Raw genomic sequence first — 23,343 nt, 5'->3', positions numbered from 1 at the left:
GTGTCTCGCAGCACCAACTTTTCGCTAAATTACACAACTTAAACAATGAATTACTTAAAAATAATAAGCATCCGGAGGGTGCGGTTTTCAGTTTTAAGATGATGATAAACCCCTCTATCCCCCTCTTACAATCTGTTTTTTAAACGTGCTGCATTATATTGAATATGTGCGATTAATTATGTTACATAAACATGAGTTGATAAAAATTTCCCGAAAAGGCCTTGTTTAATAATTATATATATGTACTGTTACAAAGCAAAGTTTCGCGACTGGCAACAATAGCGAACGAAAGGCCAAGACAAAAACATGAATTAGCCTTAATAGTGACAGCAGATAGCGAGACATAGCACGCTTTCTGGGTCTTCCATTAGATGAGTTAGACGAAGACAACAGGTGACTAGTAAGCTGCTGCTATAATAGAACTCGCCAGAAGAAACGAGCTGCCAGATTTAGAAATTCCGATAGTTATTAAGCAAATGTATATAAGCCGAGGTGCATGCGCATGGGATATTCAGTTGCAAATTGAACTTGTGAGCGAATAAACGAAAAATAATAGAGTGATTCAGCTGAACGTGTACATTTAATGTAAATTATTGGAAATTAATTTGTGATTTTATTTGACAATCTAGTGATCGAACTCAGAGGAGTTATTGTAAGAGATTTATTTGAATTTAAACGTAAGAAAATTCGTAACAATATTTACTATACACATTTCTATATGAAATGATGTTCAATAAAATTACATAAATACGTTATATTGAAAACATGATAAAGAATTATTATTACAGCATATAGGTATAAGTATTTGATAAGTATACTTATATGTACATGTAAGTGACAACTGATACTCTTTATGTTGGAACAGCATAAAACATTTACCCCAAAAGACAGTCCTTTTAGATATAAAGATAAACAAATAATACATTTTTCTTCAGCGATGAGGTTAAGGGGACCATCAACCATATGAAACTATCTAAAGCCATAGGCCCTGACGGACTAAATATGCTGATGTTGAAGAGGTGGGTCCATTGGGAGTAGAATACCTCAATAGGGTTTCCAATATGCTTATGGCCACTCTCATCGTTCAAGAAGAAATCAGGGAGAGTGGTCCCACTACTGAAACCTGTGAAACCCGCTATCCAGCGGGATTCCGAACCATCTGACCCAGCCTCACACCAGTATGGATACCGAAGAGTGCCCAGCACAACCACAGCACTCACCGTTATTAACACTCAGATACACCACGGGCTCAACCAAAACCGCCCCTGCGAGAGGACTGTCATAGTAGCGTTGGACCTAAAAAAGGCTTTCGACACAGCCATGCCTCGAAACTCCCCTAGCCACCAGAGAGAGTCTCCCTGGTCTCATACGCCGACGACTGCATGATAATGGCGTCGGGCAATGACATTGATGGCCTCTACGCCAAGGTAAATGACTACCTCGCTTGCCTTTCTCGCTTTTTCACTGCGAAAACCTACAACTTCCCCCCACTAAGTCCACGGCGACCCTCTTCACCATCTGGATAAAGGAGGTCAAACTGCAACTTAAGGTAAAAGTCGATGACACACCAATTCCCACTGTTTACAACCCCAGAATCTTGGGAGTTACCTTCGAAAGTTTGCTCTCCTTCTCAGGGCATACAACCTTTATTGCTACTAAAGTACAGAATCGCAACAAGGTCCTCAAAGGTCCGGCAGCACTTGGGGCAAAGACAAAGAAATGTTGCTATCGACATTTAAGGTAAGAGGCCGACCGGATCGAAACTATGCTGCGCCTGTCTGGTCGCCTGGAATCAGTGATTCGCAGTGGACGAAGCTACAGACCTGCCAAAACACTGCCATAAGGGCTGCGGCAGGATATCTACTGATGTCCAAACACAACAGTTACATGGGTGTTACACTTGCTAGGGTGTTACCGCAGGTCTTATCCATGCAGACATCTGTTTGAGCCTGAGCCACCTCCCAGACATGTCAGGAGGCACCTCCTTAATTACGCGGATGAGATCCAAGACAAAACAGACCGACAATTACTGGATCGGACAGTGTACAGACAGGAAATCAACAGCATTCAACGGAATACTCTTACCACCTTCTTAAGCTCCCGACCCCCGAATGCCGTCATCGGAGTCCAATCACCACGCATTCCAGGCGAAGAGCTCCAACTCCCCCGAGAGTCCCGCGTAACCTTGACACAATTACGCTCTGGATACTGTAGCAGGTTAAACTCCTACCTTTCCAGAATCGACCCCGACATATTAAACATATGTCCGGCATGTGAAGGCACGCCGCTCGACACTAACCACCTTTTCACATGCCCCATCAAACCCACCTAACACTAACACCCATCTAACACCCCTCTCCCTCTGGACCCAACCTGTCGAAACAGCAAGTTTCCTGGGCCTACCATTAGATAAGCTAGACGAAGATGGCCGGTGATTACACTACACTGACAGGGCAAAGTTATTGCTACAAGAAAACGAAACGTGTTGTTATTATGTTATTTCATTTAAAAGTTTATCATCATGTATACACACCTGGTATTGCGATAGTTAGCTACCTCCAGTTTCATTGCGTCATTGATTTGTGGTACTGCCCTTGGTTGTGCAGATAATAATAATCTCCCAATAGTTTAACGCAAGCGTCAAGTGAACCAAGCCGTTATCATAGAACCATATTCTGGACCTAATTTGTACAAATTAGATGAAAGTATGTATAATACAATATTTATATATGCACAAAGTTCAATTTACCGGTGTCAACTTTACTGTATTCCGCATATTGTTTTTAATTATATGGTAATTAAAGATTGCCACAAACGTATTTTGTTATGAATGCGCAACTACCTATTTGTTATCCATGCCCTTCTTCTATTTTCTTTTCTATTAAAAAGAGAGGAGAAACTACATGTTTGTGAAAATTGAGTGAATGACTTGGTAATATTGTGATTTGTGAGATTTAAACCAAACAAACTAATGAAAACCAAGTGTCCCGCGTGTTAATTTGTGAGAGCTTAAAATAATAGCACTTTACTTTACCAGGTCCTTTGAAATGAGACTTCCCGCTATTAGTCAATAGATGTCGATAGGAGTATTTTTAAACCTTCCCAAATGTCTTGTTTTTTTCGTCTGTCATCTGTCAACAATTTTCATTTCATTGTTTGTTACGTTTCATACAACAATGCATTTTTTGTGGCTCTTAAAAAAGTAAAATTTTGTGCCTTCAAACTACGATTTGCGGACATCGAAAAACCACTTGTGAAATGCTGCTCTCGCGGTTCAAAAGGAAGTCTTTTTTGCAAGTTTGCAAAAACAACGACCAAACCAAATCGCTTCGGCCGCTAGGCAATGCTGTATGTTTTCTGAGATCAGCGTGGTATGATTTGATACGAGCTATTAAAACCAGGTGAAACAGTTGACGGTGCACGCTACCAACGACAATTGGCCGACTTGAACAGCGCTATACACCGAAAACGCCCAAAATATGTCGATCGGCGTCACAAAGTTATTTTTCTTGATCACAATGCACCGCCACATCGAACAAGAGCGACCCGGGAATTGGGAGATTTTTTAAAAATCGGGAAATAAAATCTACGGTACTACGATACGGAAGGAAGGAACTTTTCATTTACATGGGGCTCTCATTAGTTTGATCGGAACAGCTGAGTCGGGATTGCGTTTACGATGTTCACTGTTTTCAGCATTATGCATAATTCGTTTTCACTTAATAAAGACAACACTGTACTGTTAAACACATCTCCACCACATTTCTCATCTAATCCACTTTCTCATGTTTTCTCTCAACTTACCGAAGATCAACTAACAACACTGAATACACATTCTACAAATCTCACTCAAAATTCAACTTCAATCAACTCTTAACCACTATTCAGAGTACATTAAGTGTACTTTTTGAATTAGTGTATTAGCTAATTTTTCTTCCAATAACATTGATGCTGAACATTCTGCAATGGAATATTCATGGCTATTATAATAACTACTCAAATTTAGAAATATTAATTAAAGAGCAATCCCCTAAGATAATTTGTCTCCAAGAGACTCACTACAAATAGGGCTCAACTTCAATATTACCTAAGCAATATAATGGACATTTTCACAACTTTAGTTATAACACTACTGCTAAGCACGCTACAGCTTTGTAGATACACAAAAGCATTCCATATAATCTTATAAACTTCAATTCAAACTTATCTATTGTCGCAGCCGAAATTAAATTAAAACTCAAATTCACCGTTATTTCCATTTACATTGCTCCACAACAAAAAATCTTAGTGTCTGTTCTTCGAAACATACTAAATGTAGTTAATGGCCCAGTGATAATAGTTTGTGATCTGAATGCTTGAAGCCCTCTTTGGGCTCACCAAATCATAACACAAAAGGCATAGTCATTGAAGATTTTATCTTATCATCTAATCTCTCTGTTCTTAATGATGGATTGCCCACTCACCACAGTACCCACAACTCCCTAACGCACATTGATGTATCGCTATTGTCCTATGTGCAATTGGTACATCATTAACGACTTATACAACAGTGACCATTTCCCTACCATAACTTCTGTCACAGTAGATTTTTATACTCCTCATCGTACTATTCCACTGTTCAACACAAAACGGTCTAATTGGCCACTATTTCAGAATAAAATTCTAGACTTATCAATTTTATACCCCAGTAATGTTTATATTAACTGCGAAGCTGTACTTATTAAAAAGATAATACGCACAGCAGCCAACGAATCCATTCCCTGTACCACTCGCAAAAAATTTATCAGGACTGTTCCATGGTGGTCACCCGAGTTAAAATCTTTAAGAAACGCTAAACAGAGTGCTTGGAGAGCCTACAGGAAAACCTCCTCTTATAATGACTTAATAACATATAAAAAAGCAAATTCTTTATTTACTAAAGTCAAAAAAACTGCTAAACTGCAGAGTTTTGCAGATTTCACCAAAAAAATCAACCCTAGTAGTTCCATATCACTGACTTGGCAAATCGTTCGTAAATTAGTTGGTACGTACAGACCTTCCATTATTCATCTAGTGGAATCATCTATAGTCACTGATCCAAAAGACATCGTAGAAACTTTTACTAAGCACTGGCCCTCTACTTCTAACGATTTAAATTTTTCTTCAGCTTTCGGTTCAGCTAAAAACAAAATTCTTAGTTAATCTCCAAATTTTATTTCTAATCCCAAATCCAATATGATCGACTCTACTTTCCTACTTACGGAATTAGAAAGCTGCCTGAAGTCATTTACCGGAACTACCCCAGGCCATGACAAAATTTCCTACCCAATGTTAGTTAATTTACCAACTGTCCTTAAAAAACGTCTTCCTAATCTTTTCAACAACATTTTTGATACGGATGTTATTCCACACTCCTTTAAAATGGCGACTATCATTCCAGTAAAAAACCAAATAAAGATGCTAATCAGCTAGATTCCTATCGTCCCATATCCCTGCTTCCCTGCATCAGTAAACTTCAAGAAAAAATGATTTCCAAAAGGCTAATTTGGTTTTTAACTTCTACAGAGTCATTTTCTCCTAATCAATTCGGTTTCCGTCCAGGGTCAAGCACAATGGGACCACTATATTACATTAATGATTTAATTTCAAAAAACCTTTAATCTAAAAACCATCTCTCTATACTGTCAATTGTGCTTACTAAGCTAAAATGTATAATTACATTAAATCTTTTCTAACTGCACGGTCCATATGTAGCCGAGTTCACAATATACAGTCTTCTATCCATCCACTTTCTAATAGTATACCGTAGGGCTCCACCTTTCAACGACATTATTCTTGATTGCATTCGATGACCTCAGCAAAATACTTTGCGCCCAAAAGGATATCAACCACTGCTTCTATGCAGACGATGCATACCTCACATGCAACACCAGGGACTCGAAAGATACACTTATGCACTTAACAGAAGCTTTTACATCGATAATCAACTGGTCGGATAACTCTGGAGCGAAACTCTCACTTGAAAAGTGCAGGTATCTACACGTGCGTCGGAAACGTTTTTGTGACCCCATCTAAATAAACATGAACAACTTCTCAGTAGAAAATATTAATCATCTTAAAACACTAGGCTTAATTTCTGATTCTAAGCATAATTTTAAGGAACATTGTAGTTATTTACTCGTAAGAAGTAGTCTTACTGCCAGACTTAACCTCATAAAATACCTCTCCTCTAACAAAAGCCAGATACATACTAATACCCTCCTCAATATAACCCAACTAACCTTAATTTCAAAAATTGACTATGGGCTCGCAATTTATGGCAATTGTGCAAAATCACAATTATCACTCGTCAAAGGTCCTTATAAGGCAGCTATAAGATCAAGCCTCAGAGCGTTCAGGACCACACCCATCGAAAATTTGTTGGCGGAAAGTGGTTTTCTCACTATTGAAGATTGAAGGATCCATTACATTACATGCCGTCAAGTTCCAGTTATCTATTCAACAAGCAACTCAATTTTATCCAAAGAGATAACCTTATTAAAACTACGGAAACGCAGCTGAAACTCTCATCCGGTCTGACTTGTATACTTGATGTGGTTTCTAAATCAACCATCACACAATTACCTTGGACCTGGAAGCACCCTCCGTGGTTAATGCAAGACAAATCTTTTTTCAACTAACTCACTTCATGCGAAACAAAGCACTAACGAAGTAATCTACAGACAATTATACATCATTGAACCTGAAATTAAAACGTCGTATGGGTGTGTGTAGTAAGGAGGCACAATAACCCCCATCCCCATCATCAACATGTACTGAAATACTTCATTTGTGTTCATTATTTTATTTTCTTTCTATTGTCAATTCCAATGAATTCTTATTCGCGTTTAAAATTGGAAAGTGATGATAAGGGTAAATGCATCTGCATTTAATGAAATATTTCGAATACAAGTAAAGTAAAAACACGCGTGTATATTTAGTGAATTTAAGTGAAGTGTAGAAAAAAATATATTATAATGTGCCAAACTATAGTGAAGTTCCCGAGGGCACTTTGAAGGCAAATAATTGCAAAACTATAATTTCCGGAATAATTAGGAGCACCTTAGATACTTAAATCGCCTTGGGGTAAAATTGCGTTCACATATGCAGTAATTAACAATAATCTTTAAAATTAATCTACCCGTTCACATATGGTAAATTGCCTGCAAAATTGACAATCAGCTGTCAATACTGTTTTGAAAGGGGTTTCTTCATAGAAAGTACTTTGGTGGAATATTTTGGCGTTTTCGGTTTGTTTAATTATTATTAACTATGTACATATATGAAGAAAAGACAAGGATAATTTAATTGCACAATAGCCTACTAGTAATAGACAGTTGGAGAAAATCCGTAAACGACGTTTACTCAGGTTTCAAAAAATTATGGCAGCAATATTCATTCGAAATTCGATATTACATTTTATAATAAGTAATAATAATATTATATGAAAGCATAATTAATAATACCTAACAAAAATGTTATTAGAATTATGTTTACCAACTTGCTTTCTTTGCCGACATCCATTTTATTTTGTTTTTACTTTGACGTTTCTCTTTACATTCGTAAAAATAATTACCAATAACACAGAAAACATAAGGTTGTATGTAAAAAAGTATGGTAATAATCTAAGATTATTTTATAATTACAGATTTCGGGAGAGAAATGTTGGAATTTCGGAGTCGGCTTGAAACTGTAGGTCCCTCCATTTGTGGAACAACATCAGGACATACGCCACAAATAGGAGGAGGAGCTCAGCCAAACATAACTTAAATAATTTAATTGATAATTGGGCGTTGGGTTATGTAAATATGTATTGTTGCGAACGGGAAGTTCGCGAACCGCCTGGTAACAACAGCGAGCGAAGGAGATGACAAAACAAAACTACGAATTCGCGTTGATGGTGACAGCAGGTGTCGGGACAGAACGCATCTATTTACATGGCAGCCGGTTCTACGTTACCGGAATGACTCGGGTTTTTCCCGACCAAGGGCTGCCGCTCCAGTAAACTAGCCCTGTCTAGTGAACAGTATATTACCCCACCTCTTACGTCACAGAAGCAACTCCTTGCTCCAAATACTTCTCCTCAGGGCTGGTATTGAATCCAACCCTGGGCCAGAGATATTCTATTGCTGCGTATGCCATAAACGGCACCCGAACTCGACCTCCACCTTAAGGACCTGTTCAGGCTTAAGTCTCATAGGGAGTGGTCCATAGTATGTGGCCACGTGTTGCTCCCGCCATCAGGCGTCTGATGCCTCAACGGCTACACAGCCCATCCCTTTCCCTCCTGCTCCTCCAGCAGCTCCCTGTAAGGGAGCACAACAAACTGCTCAGCAAGCAGTTCCTGTTAGGGTGCTACATTCCCATATCAGCCGGTTCTACATTACCGGAATGACTCGGGTTTTTCCCGACCAAGGGTTGCCGCCCCAGTAAATTAGCCCTGTCTAGTGTACCATATCCTACCCCCCTTTCCTCACAGGAGCAATCCCTTGCAGCACGTTTGCTCCGAATACTTCTATTCAGGGCTGGCGTCGAACCCAACCCCGGACCAGAGGTATTTTACTGCTGCATCTGCCACAAGCGGCTCCACCCGAATTCCACCTCGGTTAGCTGCAAAAAGTACAACGGGTGGTGCCATCTTAAGACCTGTTCAGGCCTCCTTCCATCAGGCGGCCCCTGCCTCAATAGCGCTACCGCCCTCAAACTGCCGCCACCAATAACACCTCAACGGTAAGGAGCGCAACACAACTCCCCCATCGAGCCACAACCCTCCTGCTCCTATCCCAGTGCGGGGACAAACCAGCAGCTCTTGGTCCCGCGCACAGTCTGCTCCGTGTGTCAGACCAGAGCCCCTTGGAACCTGACAACAGTCCAATACAATTCTTGCAATGGCTGGATCCACTTTCGGAGGTGCTCTAGCCTACGCACCACCCATGAGTGGACACGCGACTTCGTTGCCCCCTGCTACAGAGCTCAGCCCCGGCAACCGCTAGCTCCCCCCTGATCATCAGGGACGGCTACAATGTGCACAGAAAGGATCGCGAGCGAGACCACGGTGGGGCTATCAACCATTTGAAACCATCTAAAGTCATTGGCCCTGAAGGACGAAACATGCTGATGTTGGAAAAGCTGGGTCCATTGCGAGTAGAATATCTCACTAAGGTCTTCAATATGTTTATGGCCACTCTTATTATTCCTGACAAGTGAAAATCAGGGAGAGTGATCCCACTACTGAAACCTAGGAAACCCACCAGCCGTCATTCGTCGGTGCTATTTCGAGACCAAATCTCAAAACAGAGAAAAATAAAGTAAGGAGTTCCACAGGGTGGTGTTCTTTCACCCTTGCTTTTTAACTTCTATATCTCGAAACTCCCCCAACCACCAGAGGAAGTCTCCCTGGTCTCATACGCCGACGACTGCATGATAATGGCGTCGGGCAATGACATTGATGGCCTGTGCGGCAAGGTAAACGACTACCTCTCTGGCCTTTCTCACTTTTTTACTGCGAAGAACCTACAACTTTTCCCCACTAAGTCCACGGCGACCCTCTTCACCATCTGGACAAAGAGGTCAAACTGCAACTTAAGGTAAAAGACACCAGAATACCTACATCTGCTTCGTGATTACACTAATCCCTAATTACTTCTTGCTATTCAGCCGTACACTCAGAAATAAAGTTCAAGGCTTGGAATTTCTCGACCTCGTAAACCCAACAATTTACGCACTAAACCAAATTACTACACCGATCTTGCGCAACAGTTTGATGTGGTGCACTTAAACCCCCTACATATGCACGAAGCATAAGTTCTATGTACCGTTTGTGCGGGTACGAGTAGAAACGGTAAAACTGCGCAGCGTAATCCAGTGGCAGACACGATGGGATAGTTCAACAAAAGGCAGGTGAACCCATCGCCTCATCCTCAGAGTAAAAGAATGGCTTGAAAGAAATCACGGGGAGGTCGATTACTACCTTACCCAAAGCCTTAGTGGTCATGGATGTTTCAAAGCATACGTTCATCGCATTGTTTTTCGTATGCCATCGTTTCAAAAGATTAAGGAAAACACTAAAAGATAAACTCGCCTGTAGTAAAAACGCATAGAACGGCAAACCTCCGAGTGTATTTGTGCCATGAAAAAGCTCCTCATAAAAATATCTGCCGTTCGGAGTCGGCTTGAAACTGTAGGTCCCTCCATTTGTGGAACAACATCAAGACGCACACGACAAATAGGAGGAGGAAATCGGCAAAATACCCAAAAACACCCAATATAAAACTTCATGATAATTTAAATTCCGTTAAAGGAGTTGTATGTACGCCTTGTCTCAAGCCCGTGGCCGAAGACGAGATTGTGAGGGAAATGAAAAATAAAAACGCTACAACGCCGCCACATAACCTCGAAAAGTGCACTAGAACCCTCTGTCCCAATTGCGCTGATGAACACCCATCTTCTGACCGTAACTGTCCTAAATATGTTCAAGCTAAAGAAGTATTAAAAATTTTAACATTCGAAAAATGCAGTGTCGATGAAGCACGTCACAAATATAGAGAAAGACTTCCATTCAACATGCTAACACATACACTCATACAGCTAAAATCATTACCTCACAATCGTATTATCTTATTGCTACCCCCACTTCGTCTTCATATAGAAATAGTTCATCTTCTACAAATACTAATAATATTAACATGAAAGGATTTATAAATAATTAATATGAACTCCATATGCTTATTAAACAGCAGCATCCCTATTTCATCGCCATACAAGAAAAAAGCTGTAGCAACAATTTTTTTCCTATACTTCCTAGAAACTGTGAGGGCTACTTTACCAATGCAACATCAAATACCCAATCAAAACAAAATACTTCCTTACTAATAAAAAACTATATTCCCATAAAAGGAAAAGTTTTAAATCGCCACTTCAGTAGTCGAGATCGAAATGTTCATCAAATTTACCATAATTTCCAAAGATTCTGCAGCAGAAACCTTACGGATATATTTCAATCAATTAACATTTCCACCATTCGTCGGCTTGGATATTTCACTCTAGAACGTCGGATGTTGCCGGGTGGAATAGAGACCTTGCAAAGCTAAGATCAGAAAAAATTAAAGCTTGACACAACTTCAACCCGCCCTACATTCAACACCTTAATTGCTTTCAAAACTCCTCTATCACTTCGATATGGTGCAAAAGTAATAGACTCAGTAATATTAATGCGTCATTAGTATAAGAGCCAATGTTCTACAACATTCGATTTAAGGGAAATTACAAATCAATTCGCCTCCGACTGGTCTAATTACTCGTCCGAATCAAATTTTTATAGTTTCTTCCGATCCTCAAACCAATCTGTGGATTAATTGTCACCTACGCTTTCGAGCATACATTCGACCTCCAAGTTAATCGAAAAACCAATGACTATGTGTCTTACCCAAGCCAAGGGAAATTCCCGGGCTTTGACCGCATATCCTATAAAATGATAAAATCCTCCTCCAACCTCGCGAAGGCTCGTTTGCTTAGCCTTTACAACACCATTTTAAATCCTGGCGTAATCTCACATAACTTGAAAATTGCAACGGTAATAGTCATACCCAAACCAAATAAAGATTCTCTCGACATAAACGGATACAGACCTATATCGTTGATCTCTCCTTGATCTCCTGCAGCTTTGCAATTTTAGATCGTATTGGATGGTTTTCGCAAACACTATAACTCATTGCTGATAAGCAAATTGCCTTTAAATTGAGTAGAGATTGCCAAACACCCTCCTCCACATCGGTTATTACGCAACAAAATCTTTATCTTCAAGACAGCACACATCTATTCCTTCTGTGGATTTCGAAAAAGCGTTTGACCGTGGTCCACACGTAATCCTAAAATGTCTTCACATTTGGGGAATCGGTCCTAAAATCTTTCGCTTTATCAAATTCTTTGTGACAAACAGACAATTCAGAATAAGGCTTGCCAATACTTTTCCAGATTTATATCCCCTATGCAATGGGGTTCCACAAGAATCCCCTTTGTCCGTCATTCTATTTTCAATAGCGAAATCAGCAAAATAATCAAAAGCAACGACGCAGTCGATCACTGTCTTTATGCAGACGATCCTCCGTAACAGAAATAATGCCACCGAAACAAAGTCCATATTCGAAGGTTTTATAAAAAATATCTTACAAGGACAGAGTAGTCTGAAGTAAAAATATCTTTAGATAAAGCAAAAAACGTCCACTTGTGTAGGCGATCTATTTAAAATTTTCATAATTTTAAGATACATATAAACAATATTGAACTTAAAAAGGTAAAAAAAAACTAAATATTCTCTATATCACATTTTCTTGTAATTATAGCTGGAAAGAACACTGCTTCGAAACAAAAAAAGTCGTTAGTTACCAGAATAAATGTATTATCAAGCAAAAAATGTCACATACATATAAATACTTTAATCTATCTAACTTAATCCCCTTAGTCAACGATAACGGCGTTTAGTCCAGTTTACTATACCACCAAGCCAGGGTGTGCATTCGTGTCTTCAGAACTACGCCCGTAGAAAACATTTTCTCAAAAGCGGGCACACCAACACTACAAAAATAATACGCGAAACACACGCTCAGCTGGTAGGTTAGGTTAGATTATTTTGCCTCCCCAAAGCCACGTTGCGATAATTTTGTTCAATTAACGACATCAGAGTAGAGCTCTTTGTTTTAGCGAAAACAAGATGCGCGTGCTGTTCGCTAATTTTAGGAGTCGATCAAGCTCCAGTTCAGTGATAGATTCTAGTCTTTCAAAACTGAGGGCACTCAGGTAGCATAGTCTAGTTTTCGAGAGAGTTCGGCATTGACATAGAAGATACTCCAGGGCCCTTACTCTGTAATGCGATGCGAAAGAAAAAATTCACGAAATCGCAAAATCGGTACTCGGTATTTTAACATTCGCATTCACATTTTGCGCTTTCGCAAGTTTTTCTCCCTTTTCGCATCGGCAGCACTCTGTATTGCCAAAGTGAATGTCAAACAGCTGTCATTATCGCATTTTTCTTGCTACAAGTAATAGCCATACGCAATTTCCAAATATGTAAGTATTAATTGATAATTTTATAAATTTGAAATATTAATTCATTGTACCTTTTTGGAAAAATATATAGGGCAACTCTAAAGACCAACAAGCAAACACAAAAGAAACAATTCGAAATCCTAGTGGACTTCATGACAACACATCCAGATTTGGCAAAGGGACTAATGAAGACGCCCAACGCAAAAACAACAGTCGATAATTTATGGAAGAGAGTAACTTCCCAACTAAATGCTGCTGGACCACCGATGCGTGATATGGCCGGCTGGAGAAAAGTAAATTTAGTGACATGTGTACTTTTTATTTCTATAGTGGGGTTATTATAATTTTCAGGTTTGGGCTGACTACAAACTCCATTTGAAAGCCAAAATGCGTCGGAACAAAACCAATATTGCCGGTACAGGGGGCGGTCCGTCTGTTTATTCCTCACTGAACCAATTAGAACAGCGAGTAAGCGAGTTGCTATCTATAAATAAATCTGTGGGCGGGATAGGTAGCACGCGGGAGTTTGGTGCGCGTCAGACGGATGTACCAACTAAAAGTTTAGGAGCAGCTTTTAATGATAGCGATTTAGTCGATATGCCCGAAGAGGAGAATGACAGCGATTCAGTCGATGTGCCCGAACAGGTGACTGAGAAACCTTCCTGCAGCCGTTCGGTACTCACTCCACGCAATAAGCAAAGCTTACTAGAAAAGCAGGTGGATAATCAAATTATGTACCAAAAAAAATCAACAGAAATACTGACTGAGATTAATGATTCCTTAAAAAATATTTCCAAAACCATGGAAATGGCATATAAAATGGTATATAAAATAGAAAAACAAAAGCTAAATTTAGCAAAAGAGCAGTTCGTCCATAGTCAAAAAATGGACTGTGATAATTTTAAGTTAAAACTTAGCAAATTAGAAATTCAAAAACAAATGTTGGATGTGGAGTTGCAGACAAATAAGACACATGCCTTACCGAAGTATTATAGCTTAAAAAATGTATACAATGTATATAATTTGTACACTATTGCTATTACTATTGTACACTATTTTAATATATGTACACACTTTGTAGACCTAACTTAAATAAAAGACTGAATTCATATTTACTAAAAAACGATTTCATTTAAACAAATTTTTCATACAGAAGTTCGAGTGGCAATCATATCATTTTTTATTTGGTCTCTTACACGTCTAGCTATATTTCCAAAACTCACATTTTCTACATTTTCTATATTTACCATGTTCACTTGTTCCGGTTCGATTTCTAAACTGGGAGGATGAACTTTGAACATTATACATATATTATGCAGAGCACAACAAACATTTAGTATTTGCACAACCTTTTCTGGAGCATAGTGCAACTCCCTTGAAGCTAGAAGGCAACGAAATCGGCCTTTCAAAACGCCAAAAACTCTCTCAATTAACGACCTTCCCTTTGAATGTTTTTGATTCAAAAAATGTTCGTCTGAGTCCTCCGTAGAATTCCTGTACGGAGTAAGGAGCCATGGCTCCAACGGATATCCCGAGTCGCCTGCAGATAACAAAAATATAAAGGAATTTTTAGTTGAATAACAATAAATTACAATAGCTACATATGTGCATATGCATGTTCATAAGCATTTATTACATGAAAATGCATATACATATACATATATATGTGTATTAACAATTATACATATGTATGTTATATACTATATAAGACAATATTAATACGAGTATACGGACCACTACATTAAGGTCATATATTCGTAGTATATTAAAAAGCTTACCAAGAATTCGTTGGCCAGAGTCACCGTTTTCATAGGCAGTTTTTAAATATTCGCGCTCACCGGACAAGTTCCATATGTGCGTATCATGCGATGCACCGCCAAATCTACCATTCACGGCTCTAATTTGCATTTTGTGATCACATATCTAAAGTAGAACAAAAAATGTTTAATGAAAATAATCTTATTTAATTGAAACACTCTTACCACCATTGCATTTATGATGTGCTTAAGCTTTCGGTTAAAAAATAAATGCTCGTCATTTGATGACCTTATCATTTGGATGTGCGTTCCATCCACTGCTCCTACCACACCCGGAATTCCGCATGTTTCTCTTCACTGCTCATCGAAAAAACGATATGTTTTGGACACAATACCTTTTCAATTGCACTGCAAACTTCCCAAAGGCAACTGGAAACGGTTTGCTGTGCTAGCCCCGCGCGATGGTCTTGGCCAATTAAATGCTGATACGCACCCTGAGCAAGAAACTTTAGGGTTGTTGCAACTTTTATGATGTCAGGGAAGCCGTTGCTCTCATTGGAGATTTCATCTCGCCCTTTAAAATTAAAATTCTGCACAAAACTGATGAATAGAACAAACTGATGAATAAAGCATGAGTAATTCTTTAAAGTTTAACATACCTTTGATCGCTGAGACTCATAATGTTGGAGTTATCTGTTATAAATCTCCGAGAAATCCTTTCCTCAGATAAATCGTCCCATAAAGCTACAGAATCCATTACTTTATATTATTTAAATATAGGTACTTTACTTCCAATCGCTCGTTTGTTTTGGTCGCATTCTTTGACATTTCGGTCAGTGATGCATACTAAAGCGAAAAATAAGTGAATAATAAAAAGAGCAACACTTTCAGCGATGCGATAGCGCTACAGAGTACCAATTACCCTTCGTAACGCAATTTATTTTCGCATCGCATTACAGAGTAAGGGCCCAGGGCTTCTCTTGTGCCCGCCTCGTTCAGAGTTAGATATAGCTTGTTAGCATACGCTGCAAGTGTCCTGTTACTACATTAACTAGAGTCTTACAGTTCCTTCTATCGAACGATATAACCGATTTAGAATGCCTGTCATCATTGACACCTTTGCAGATGGTAAGACTTTCTTAGCATGTGCTCCTCCTCCTTTTTGAATTGTGCGTAGGGGTTTAAGTGACTAACTTATGTGATATCCATCTTTAGCTATTCCATCCACTGTCCCATTTCCCTCTATGCCTTTATGCACAGGAACCCAATAAACACAAAGCCTGCGGTTACAAGCGAGCTTGCTAATTGCTTCTTTGCATTCTTGGACATATTTGTACGGTACACAGTATGATTTTATCGCTTTTATAGCCGCTTGGCTATCCACGAAAAAGTTGTTGCACTTAATTGTTGCATATGGATATACACTCTCTGCTGCTTTCTTTAGAGCAAATATCTCAGCTTGAAACACAGTACAATATTTAGGGAGTTGAAATGACTTTTTGATGCTTCATTCGGCATATTATATGCCAGCCCCAACTCCCTCTTCCATTTTTGATCCATCGGTAAAGACATTGATGGTGGTATTTCTCGGAACTAAGCCTTTGCGCCATCCACTGTTTTTGATAGCGGTCTTTGGCGGTTTTCCAAAACTCGTAACTGGAACCATATAGTCTCGTCTCGGCTGGTACCTAATTTAACATTTTCATTTGGCTCTGTAATTCAAGTGCATACGGCTTACAAAACACAGCCAAAGAATTCCCTCTAACTTTCGTCTAGTTCTTAAGACCGTAAAGAGCTTAAATCTACCCTGCCTCGAGGGAAACTGTATTTTAACCCACCCACCATGGATTATTACAAAAACTCAAAAAATCAAATGCTTCTACTGATGCCTGTCAGTTATTCCTGGAACGTAAAGCTCGTTAGGAAGGTGAAAAATTGATGTTATGGTATATAGATAGGTCCAGATCCTTTAGTTACGCAGTTGTCGACACAATTGGTCACGTCCGAAGAGTGCGTCCACCGCAGAAGTGAACGCTATCCGTAGCGCAATCAGCATGACGTCGAAGGCAACTTCAAAAGTCTTCATATGTACCGACAGCTTCTTGGTCCTGAAAGCAGTCCACAACCTCACTCATAGCTCGATTACAGTCAATTTGATTAGAGACATGAAATTAACGATCAAAGGATTAACGTTCCCACGACAGTCAGTTCTACGTAACCAGAATAACCCGAATTTATATATATCCGGCCAAGGAATGTCACTTCGGCAGCATTCCCCGTATATGTATGGAGAATATTTATGCTGATACGACGACACCAACAACAACAACATTAAAAGATTAAATTGCTATGCATACCTGGGCACATTGGAATTATGGGCAACGAGGCAGCAGATCGTGTCACAATATCGACTAACTCAACATCTGTAACAACATAGAATAGAGTCGAAAAAGTATACGTCACGCTATTATACTAAACCACATCCGAAACGTAAGAGTACGGGATTGGTTTAATTACAATCGCAATTACACAACCAACCACAATCGAGAACTCAGGACCCTAGACAGGTCAAGTTTACTGGCTACCTACACGATGAGGTGCTCCCTGTGAGGGAGGTGCTGAAATTCCGGGATTAAAATTGTTCGCTATTATTTTTCGCATTCTTAGTGATTATATAGCGGTTCTCAAAAGCAGTTCTGTTCTCTCCTTGGCCTCCGCAATAAGAAAAGTTTGATATTTCAACAAACCAGTAAGTAGACAAACAAAAGCCAAATGACAGCGAATGCTCAAAATGCTCCCTCGATCTATTTGGAAAACATCGAATGGATCCTTAGACGCCGAAAATCGTCATTATATAAAAATGTCGCGGAGGAACTAAAAGCCGCTATTATCGAAGAATGCGACAAGTTGGACTCTGACTTGATACAAAATTAAGATTTTGCATATAAATAAGATGATTTTTGAGTTAATTAAATTTTTGGTGAGTATGTTGTTGGTTTTCTTCGACAAATAAAACAATATTCAACAAATAAAACAATATTTGCTTAATTTGTATTTAAACTGAAACTGTTACTTTTTAATAAAAATTATTATTCACACTGTATTAAAACGGCATCTCTTTTATATTATGAAAATATTATGCACTTTTATAATTAATTGTTGGTCATAAACAAAATTCTTTGTAGCCTATTTCTTAAAAATACATTTACAATCTTATGCTTTTCTTTTGCTTTCGCCATAATCTTTACAATCTTCATAATCATATATTTTTTGATTATCCTCATTTTATATTAAAACATATTTACATAAATATCCAGGTTATCTACACTTCATTCAAAATCTTTTCCGTATAGCACCTTAGTATCACGTTCTTTACACATAATTTATTTAACTTTTTTTAAAATTTCATCAATATTGTTTTTACACCTAATAAATTGCGAACGCTATCGTTGTATTTAATTAAAACAACCTTTGAAGCGCAAATATTGATTTTTTCTCCAGCGCATAGAAGTTGCAAACACGTTGCCCTCTCCAAGAAATCTGACATCTTAAGTTCCCTCATCAGACTTTTGTGTGCGGGAGATGCTGATGAAGAAGGTGGATATATCTAAAAGGTAAACCAGAAATTGGTCATCGTCATAATATAAGCCAATTTACTAAACATTTATTTTATTTACCTTATTCAAAAGAGTATCTTTAGATTTGACCTTAAGCAAATTGCACAAATCACTCAACAGAACCCATTTGTCAGTTCCTTCATCTTTGAGTAAATATAAGGGTGGTAGTAAAATATCAGCTTCTTCAAATTCAAACATTTCCCCTTCGCTATCCGAATTTTCTACCAAAATTTCTGGCTTGTTGTCATTGTGCAATCGAACGGAGTTAAATCGATCAATATTGTCAAGCACGACTGCACAATTTTCCATCATAGTCTTACGGTTACTGCCCGCCTCTACATACGTATTAAATTGTTTTTTGTTCGTTATCAAATTAGATACTGAACTTTTTCTAAGAGCTCTGCTCATATCACATGTAAAATTCGGTGCTCCTCCGAATATATCATAACCATATTTTGATGAATCTGCAATGAGAAGAATGAAATTATTAGAAAAGAGAGAACTACCGATATCTAAACTATGGTTCGACTTTGTTGACATTTCTGTTCAGTATGGTTTGACAAGTCATCACGAATCTTTTAACGCCACAACAACGCTTCCAAATTCTGGAAATTTACTTTAAAAAAAAAATAATAATAAAAATAGATAAATAAATCTGTTCGCGAAATTCATAGAGCATCATCGGAGGAGATACCGTTACACATCGATGCCACTTGGTTCCAATTTGCCATACAGCGCGCTTAATAATCGATTTATTGCAATATTCAAGCTAAGCCACCATTGACTCCATATATATGTATATAATTGGCGCGTCCATCCTTTTTGGATGTTTGGCCGAGCTTCTCTCCTATTTGTGGCGTAATTACTGATGTTCCACAAATGGAAGGACCTACAATTTTAAGCCGAATCCGAACGGCAGATAGTTTTTTATGAGGAGCTTTTTCATGGCAAAAATATACTCGGAGGCTTGCCATTGTCTACAGAGGGGCGACCGCTATTAGAAAAAAACTTTTCCTGTCATTTTGGTGCCGCAGTGGGTTTCAAACCCGGGCTCTACCCAATGGTAGTCACGAGCAAAAGAGTTGGCTATCCATGCAAATACTTTTGATTAGGTAAAACTGGTTTTTTCTTGCTTTATTTTCTCCAAATGGATTCAGGATATATTGTTATACCGTTGTCCAAGCTTTTTCCCAATTAAGTTTTTATAGTCAATATCTACTCTACATGGGAAAGTTTGCACGCTTTTAATATTTATGGTTATTTATTTAATATTTTATGGTTATTTAAAATGAAACAATGAATTTGTTCGAGTTGCAATCATATCTGCTGGATTATGATCCAATTATAACACGTTTTCTAAGGTATCACGTTCGATGGGAAATTTTGGCAACTTTGCCGAAAGTAGTGTTCTAACTGTCAAAATTACGGCATTTTTTGCGCGCAAAGTCATAATGTTCCCCCCCAATATTTGCTTTGTCATTTTCAATAGTAAATTTCCGTCAATATCTAAATTATTAAAGAAAATATTTATAGGAAATACAATTATTTTTATTTTCATCATTTACCTATTCAAAATAAGTTTCAAACGTTAGAAAATTATCCCCCCTTGAAACAGGGTTGGAAATGTTTATAAGTGCTACATTATTTCCGGTTTTATTACAAGTCTCGAACAAGCCCATTAACACATACAAAAAAGCGTTTATTGAATGAATTAATGTTAAATTCTATTTATTTCATAAGCCACGTTTTATGAGAGGCTTTTCATGGCACAAATGCACTATTGCTTACGTACAATCGCTCTTAACTTACTTTAATTCTTACCATTTTCTTTTTCAACTTTAGCTCGTGTCCATCGTGACTTTTCGTTTGCAAAAAGTGGAGCTTAAAAATTGAAGCGGAGCCGCGAATAATGTTTTAACAGCCATTTTTTGCAAAACGTGTCCTTTTGCAGATTTCAGTTACTATTACTCTCTTGCACATCTAAAGCATCAAGTAAGTTACAATTTAAGGCAATTAAAAAGCAATTAGAAGAAGTCAGTCCGTGGAAGAACGCTGTAAGTTACACGCAAAATGATACGATCGCAATTGACGAAGGTAATTGATAAGTGTAACAGAGGTACAAAAAGAAAATGTAATGTTGAAAAGTGGAGTGATAATAAAAACAAAAAGCTTAGAAATAGTGGAAATGCATACATATATAACCAGGATAAACAAAAGTATCCCTCAAAAACATCCCAGAACAAGTAATGTGGAAAAACGTTTTAAGTGTACTTGTTGTAATTTTATTTTATTTATTGTTTTTATTTAGGTTTGTGATTGTCGTTGCTATTTCAATTGCGAAAAATTTAGTGTTCGTCAAATAAAGGACTATTTTGTCAAATTCTATGAAAAAAATTATAATGAACAAACTGTTTTTTTATCGTCTTTGATCGAATTGAGTGAGCCTCGAAGAAGAAGAGTTAAAAACACAATTTCATATCGTACCGTCACCGTAAACTACTTTTTGCAGAGCCAGTTCGGTAGAAAAGAGAGAGTGTGCAAAAAAAAAAAATGATTTGCCACACATTTCAGGTAAGATTTGTTAAAGCTAAAGAGAAAAAAGAACTCGTGTGTGTTTTCTCTAACGCACTAATGAAACAGTAAATTTCCAGCGTGTTTTGATTATTCGGAAAGAGAGTGAAAAGAGAAATAATTACCTTCATACGCCATTTTCGACACATATCTTGGAAGCCAATACTTTGAGAAGATATAGGAAAATAATGTATTGCTTTTCCGTCGTTTTCTACGCAAAGAGCAGATGAAAGTTAACCAACTAATTTTAAGCAAGTTATAGAAATTGTGTGTTTTTTAGCTCAATATTTTTTAACACTAAGATAATATATACAAATGCTGGTTGAGAAACTAAAACATGGAACTACAATAATATTCACGATCAACGCGGAAAACATGAAAATCGTCCCCATAAGATTATATACAAGAAAAAACAGACGGTATATTTTTAATACGAAGCACAAGTTACGATTTGGTTTTCCAAGAAATGATACTTGTAAAGTGTGTGATAAGCTCTTTATTCAAATGGTTGCAGCTGTAAACGACGAACAATTTTATGATACAGAAAGAGATGCCAAAGCACATCATGAAAAGGCAGAAAAAGGTTACGCTCAACTTATGAGATGATTCGAACGCAGCCAGTAATTGCGATAGTATCGTTGTTATTTGTGTCGATTTACAGCAAGTCATTTTTACGCCAAATCTTACTCATTCTAATATTTTTGACGTGATAACGTCTTATAATTCGATTTAGCCGGCTGCACGCGTCTTGCTCAATCGTCGTTATCTTGGTCATTCGTCGTTACCTTGCTTGAACTGCAAGCGAAAGCTCGGAACGAACGACAAAGAGCACAATCGGCCCCCGCATTCGGCAACGTTCGACATCTGGCTCTCTTCTCCTTGAGTGAGCATATATATGTATGTATATGCGCATATGTATACAAATTCACATATTTGTATTTGCATATGCCTTTTTCCTGTGTGCATGGTAATGAACCATTTCTCTGTTGAGAATAGGACGATGATAGGAAAAGTAGGAAATGAAAGGTGGTGTTTCGTGTGTAATGTGTCTTGAAAAAGGCAAATCGATGATGTTGCCTCTTTGAGTTGTTGATTTATTAACGACTGATGCACAATCGAAATTGAACATATTTTTCATGAATTTGATAAATGTTTCGTCATTTTTCACGTTTGTATAAATGTAACTTGACCTATTCCATTGCGATTCCATTTACCTCCTTCTCTATATCCATACAAAATATCTATCAAACAAATAAAATTAAAATTTTCTTTTGAAAAATGCAACCATTACATCAGTATTTTCTTATGACGTTAAACTATCGTCAGTAAACCGACTTTACAGACAACCTCTTTTTTTTATCAGCGTCAATACTCTAATTATAACTTCGCTGTGCATACCCTTCCACATAACAAGGTCGATATGTACACATGGCAAGAAATGGTTGCAAAATGAGGAGCTGCGGAAATCGCCTCATGTATTTTGAAACATATTTCATGTAACTACGATGTACTTAAAAAGGGAGAAATAAGGAAATTAATAATATGGTCCGATAAATGTGTTGGACAGAACAACAACTGGGCAATAATTTCATTATGTAACAGTCTTCTTACGAAGTATTTTTCTGAAATCAATCAAAAATTTTTGACTTCTGGACACAGCTTTCTTCCATGTGATCGAGATTTTGCACTTATTGAAAAAAAGAAGAAAACTTCCCAACTTTTTATTCCCGAAGATGTGTTTCTATTAATTGCATCTACGAGACAGTCGAATCCATTTAATGTACATACATCAAATGGATCTAAATGATTGTAAAAGTTTTGACGCTCTCAAACAAAATTTATATAAGGGTTCTAAATGCAAAATTACCGAAGTTCGATCTGCAGTAAATAAAGATAGTATATAAACCTTTTACTTGAAAGAGCACACTTACACGATGGTTTTTCGCCCTATTTATGTGAAAGTGACTGTGATAACATTCGGAAATTAATATTTAAAAAAAGTAAACAAAAAAGATAGGTGGGAAAGTTATTGTGTAAAAGGGCTCAAAGCTATATTCCGTTATTTTTATCGAAAAGTTTAGTATTCGTATATATAACATTTTCATTTACGAACTTTATTTGTTCTTTTTTTGGAGTTGAAAAATTCTTCTCGCCAAAAAATATGGAATTAATTCCTGAAAATTTTCGTACGATCACCGATTACGATTTTCGAAGTGGATTAACGATACCGGGGGCCTTGATCTACTTACTTTGACGTTTTGCGTTGAAGTGACCACCCATAATTGCAGAATGAACTTCGTGAAGGCCGTCCAAAAACAGTTGTTGTTCCAGGAAAA

General features: G+C 37.8%; 3 protein-coding genes across 3 annotated transcripts in view; 1 reads left to right on the top strand and 2 right to left on the bottom strand.

The window, feature by feature from the left end:
- Positions 1-13,026: 13,026 nt before the first annotated feature.
- On the top strand, positions 13,027-14,157 carry LOC128862341 (uncharacterized). The gene is made up of 3 exons (XM_054100909.1): positions 13,027-13,083; positions 13,154-13,355; positions 13,414-14,157. Coding segments are annotated over exons 1-3 (945 nt in total). The 5' UTR covers positions 13,027-13,081; the 3' UTR covers positions 14,155-14,157.
- A 50-nt stretch (positions 14,158-14,207) lies between these two features.
- LOC128861974 (putative nuclease HARBI1) lies at positions 14,208-15,392 on the bottom strand. The gene is made up of 3 exons (XM_054100350.1): positions 15,045-15,392; positions 14,841-14,985; positions 14,208-14,602 (listed from the first exon to the last, which is right to left on the bottom strand). The coding sequence occupies exons 1-3, from the start codon at positions 15,114-15,116 to the stop codon at positions 14,208-14,210; spliced, it is 612 nt and encodes a 203-aa protein (XP_053956325.1). The 5' UTR covers positions 15,117-15,392.
- Positions 15,393-17,858: 2,466 nt separating this feature from the next.
- LOC128860802 (uncharacterized) overlaps positions 17,859-23,343 on the bottom strand; it is a 28,866-nt gene continuing 23,381 nt past the window's right edge. Inside the window, exons 4-5 of the mRNA XM_054098553.1 lie at positions 18,497-18,900; positions 17,859-18,426 (exon numbers count right to left, since the gene is read on the bottom strand). Of these exons, the coding sequence (XP_053954528.1) occupies positions 18,217-18,426; positions 18,497-18,900 (614 nt within the window). The 3' untranslated portion in view covers positions 17,859-18,216. The remainder of the gene's footprint in view (positions 18,427-18,496; positions 18,901-23,343) is intronic.

This window comes from Anastrepha ludens, chromosome 4 (assembly GCF_028408465.1).
Source record: "Anastrepha ludens isolate Willacy chromosome 4, idAnaLude1.1, whole genome shotgun sequence".
Classification (NCBI taxonomy): domain Eukaryota; kingdom Metazoa; phylum Arthropoda; class Insecta; order Diptera; family Tephritidae; genus Anastrepha; species Anastrepha ludens.
This window is presented reverse-complemented; position numbering and strand designations above follow the sequence as displayed.

Excerpts from the sequence above, each read along its gene's own strand:
- LOC128861974 (XM_054100350.1), bottom strand. The coding sequence starts at position 15,116 with ATGATAAGGTCATCAAATGACGAGCATTTATTTTTTAACCGAAAGCTT. Across the intron at positions 14,986-15,044 it reads ACATCATAAATGCAATGGTG|ATATGTGATCACAAAATGCA; the intron begins GTAAGAGTGTTT and ends GTTCTACTTTAG. Across the intron at positions 14,603-14,840 it reads CTCTGGCCAACGAATTCTTG|GCGACTCGGGATATCCGTTG; the intron begins GTAAGCTTTTTA and ends TGTTATCTGCAG.
- LOC128862341 (XM_054100909.1), top strand. Across the intron at positions 13,356-13,413 it reads ATATGGCCGGCTGGAGAAAA|GTTTGGGCTGACTACAAACT; the intron begins GTAAATTTAGTG and ends TATAATTTTCAG.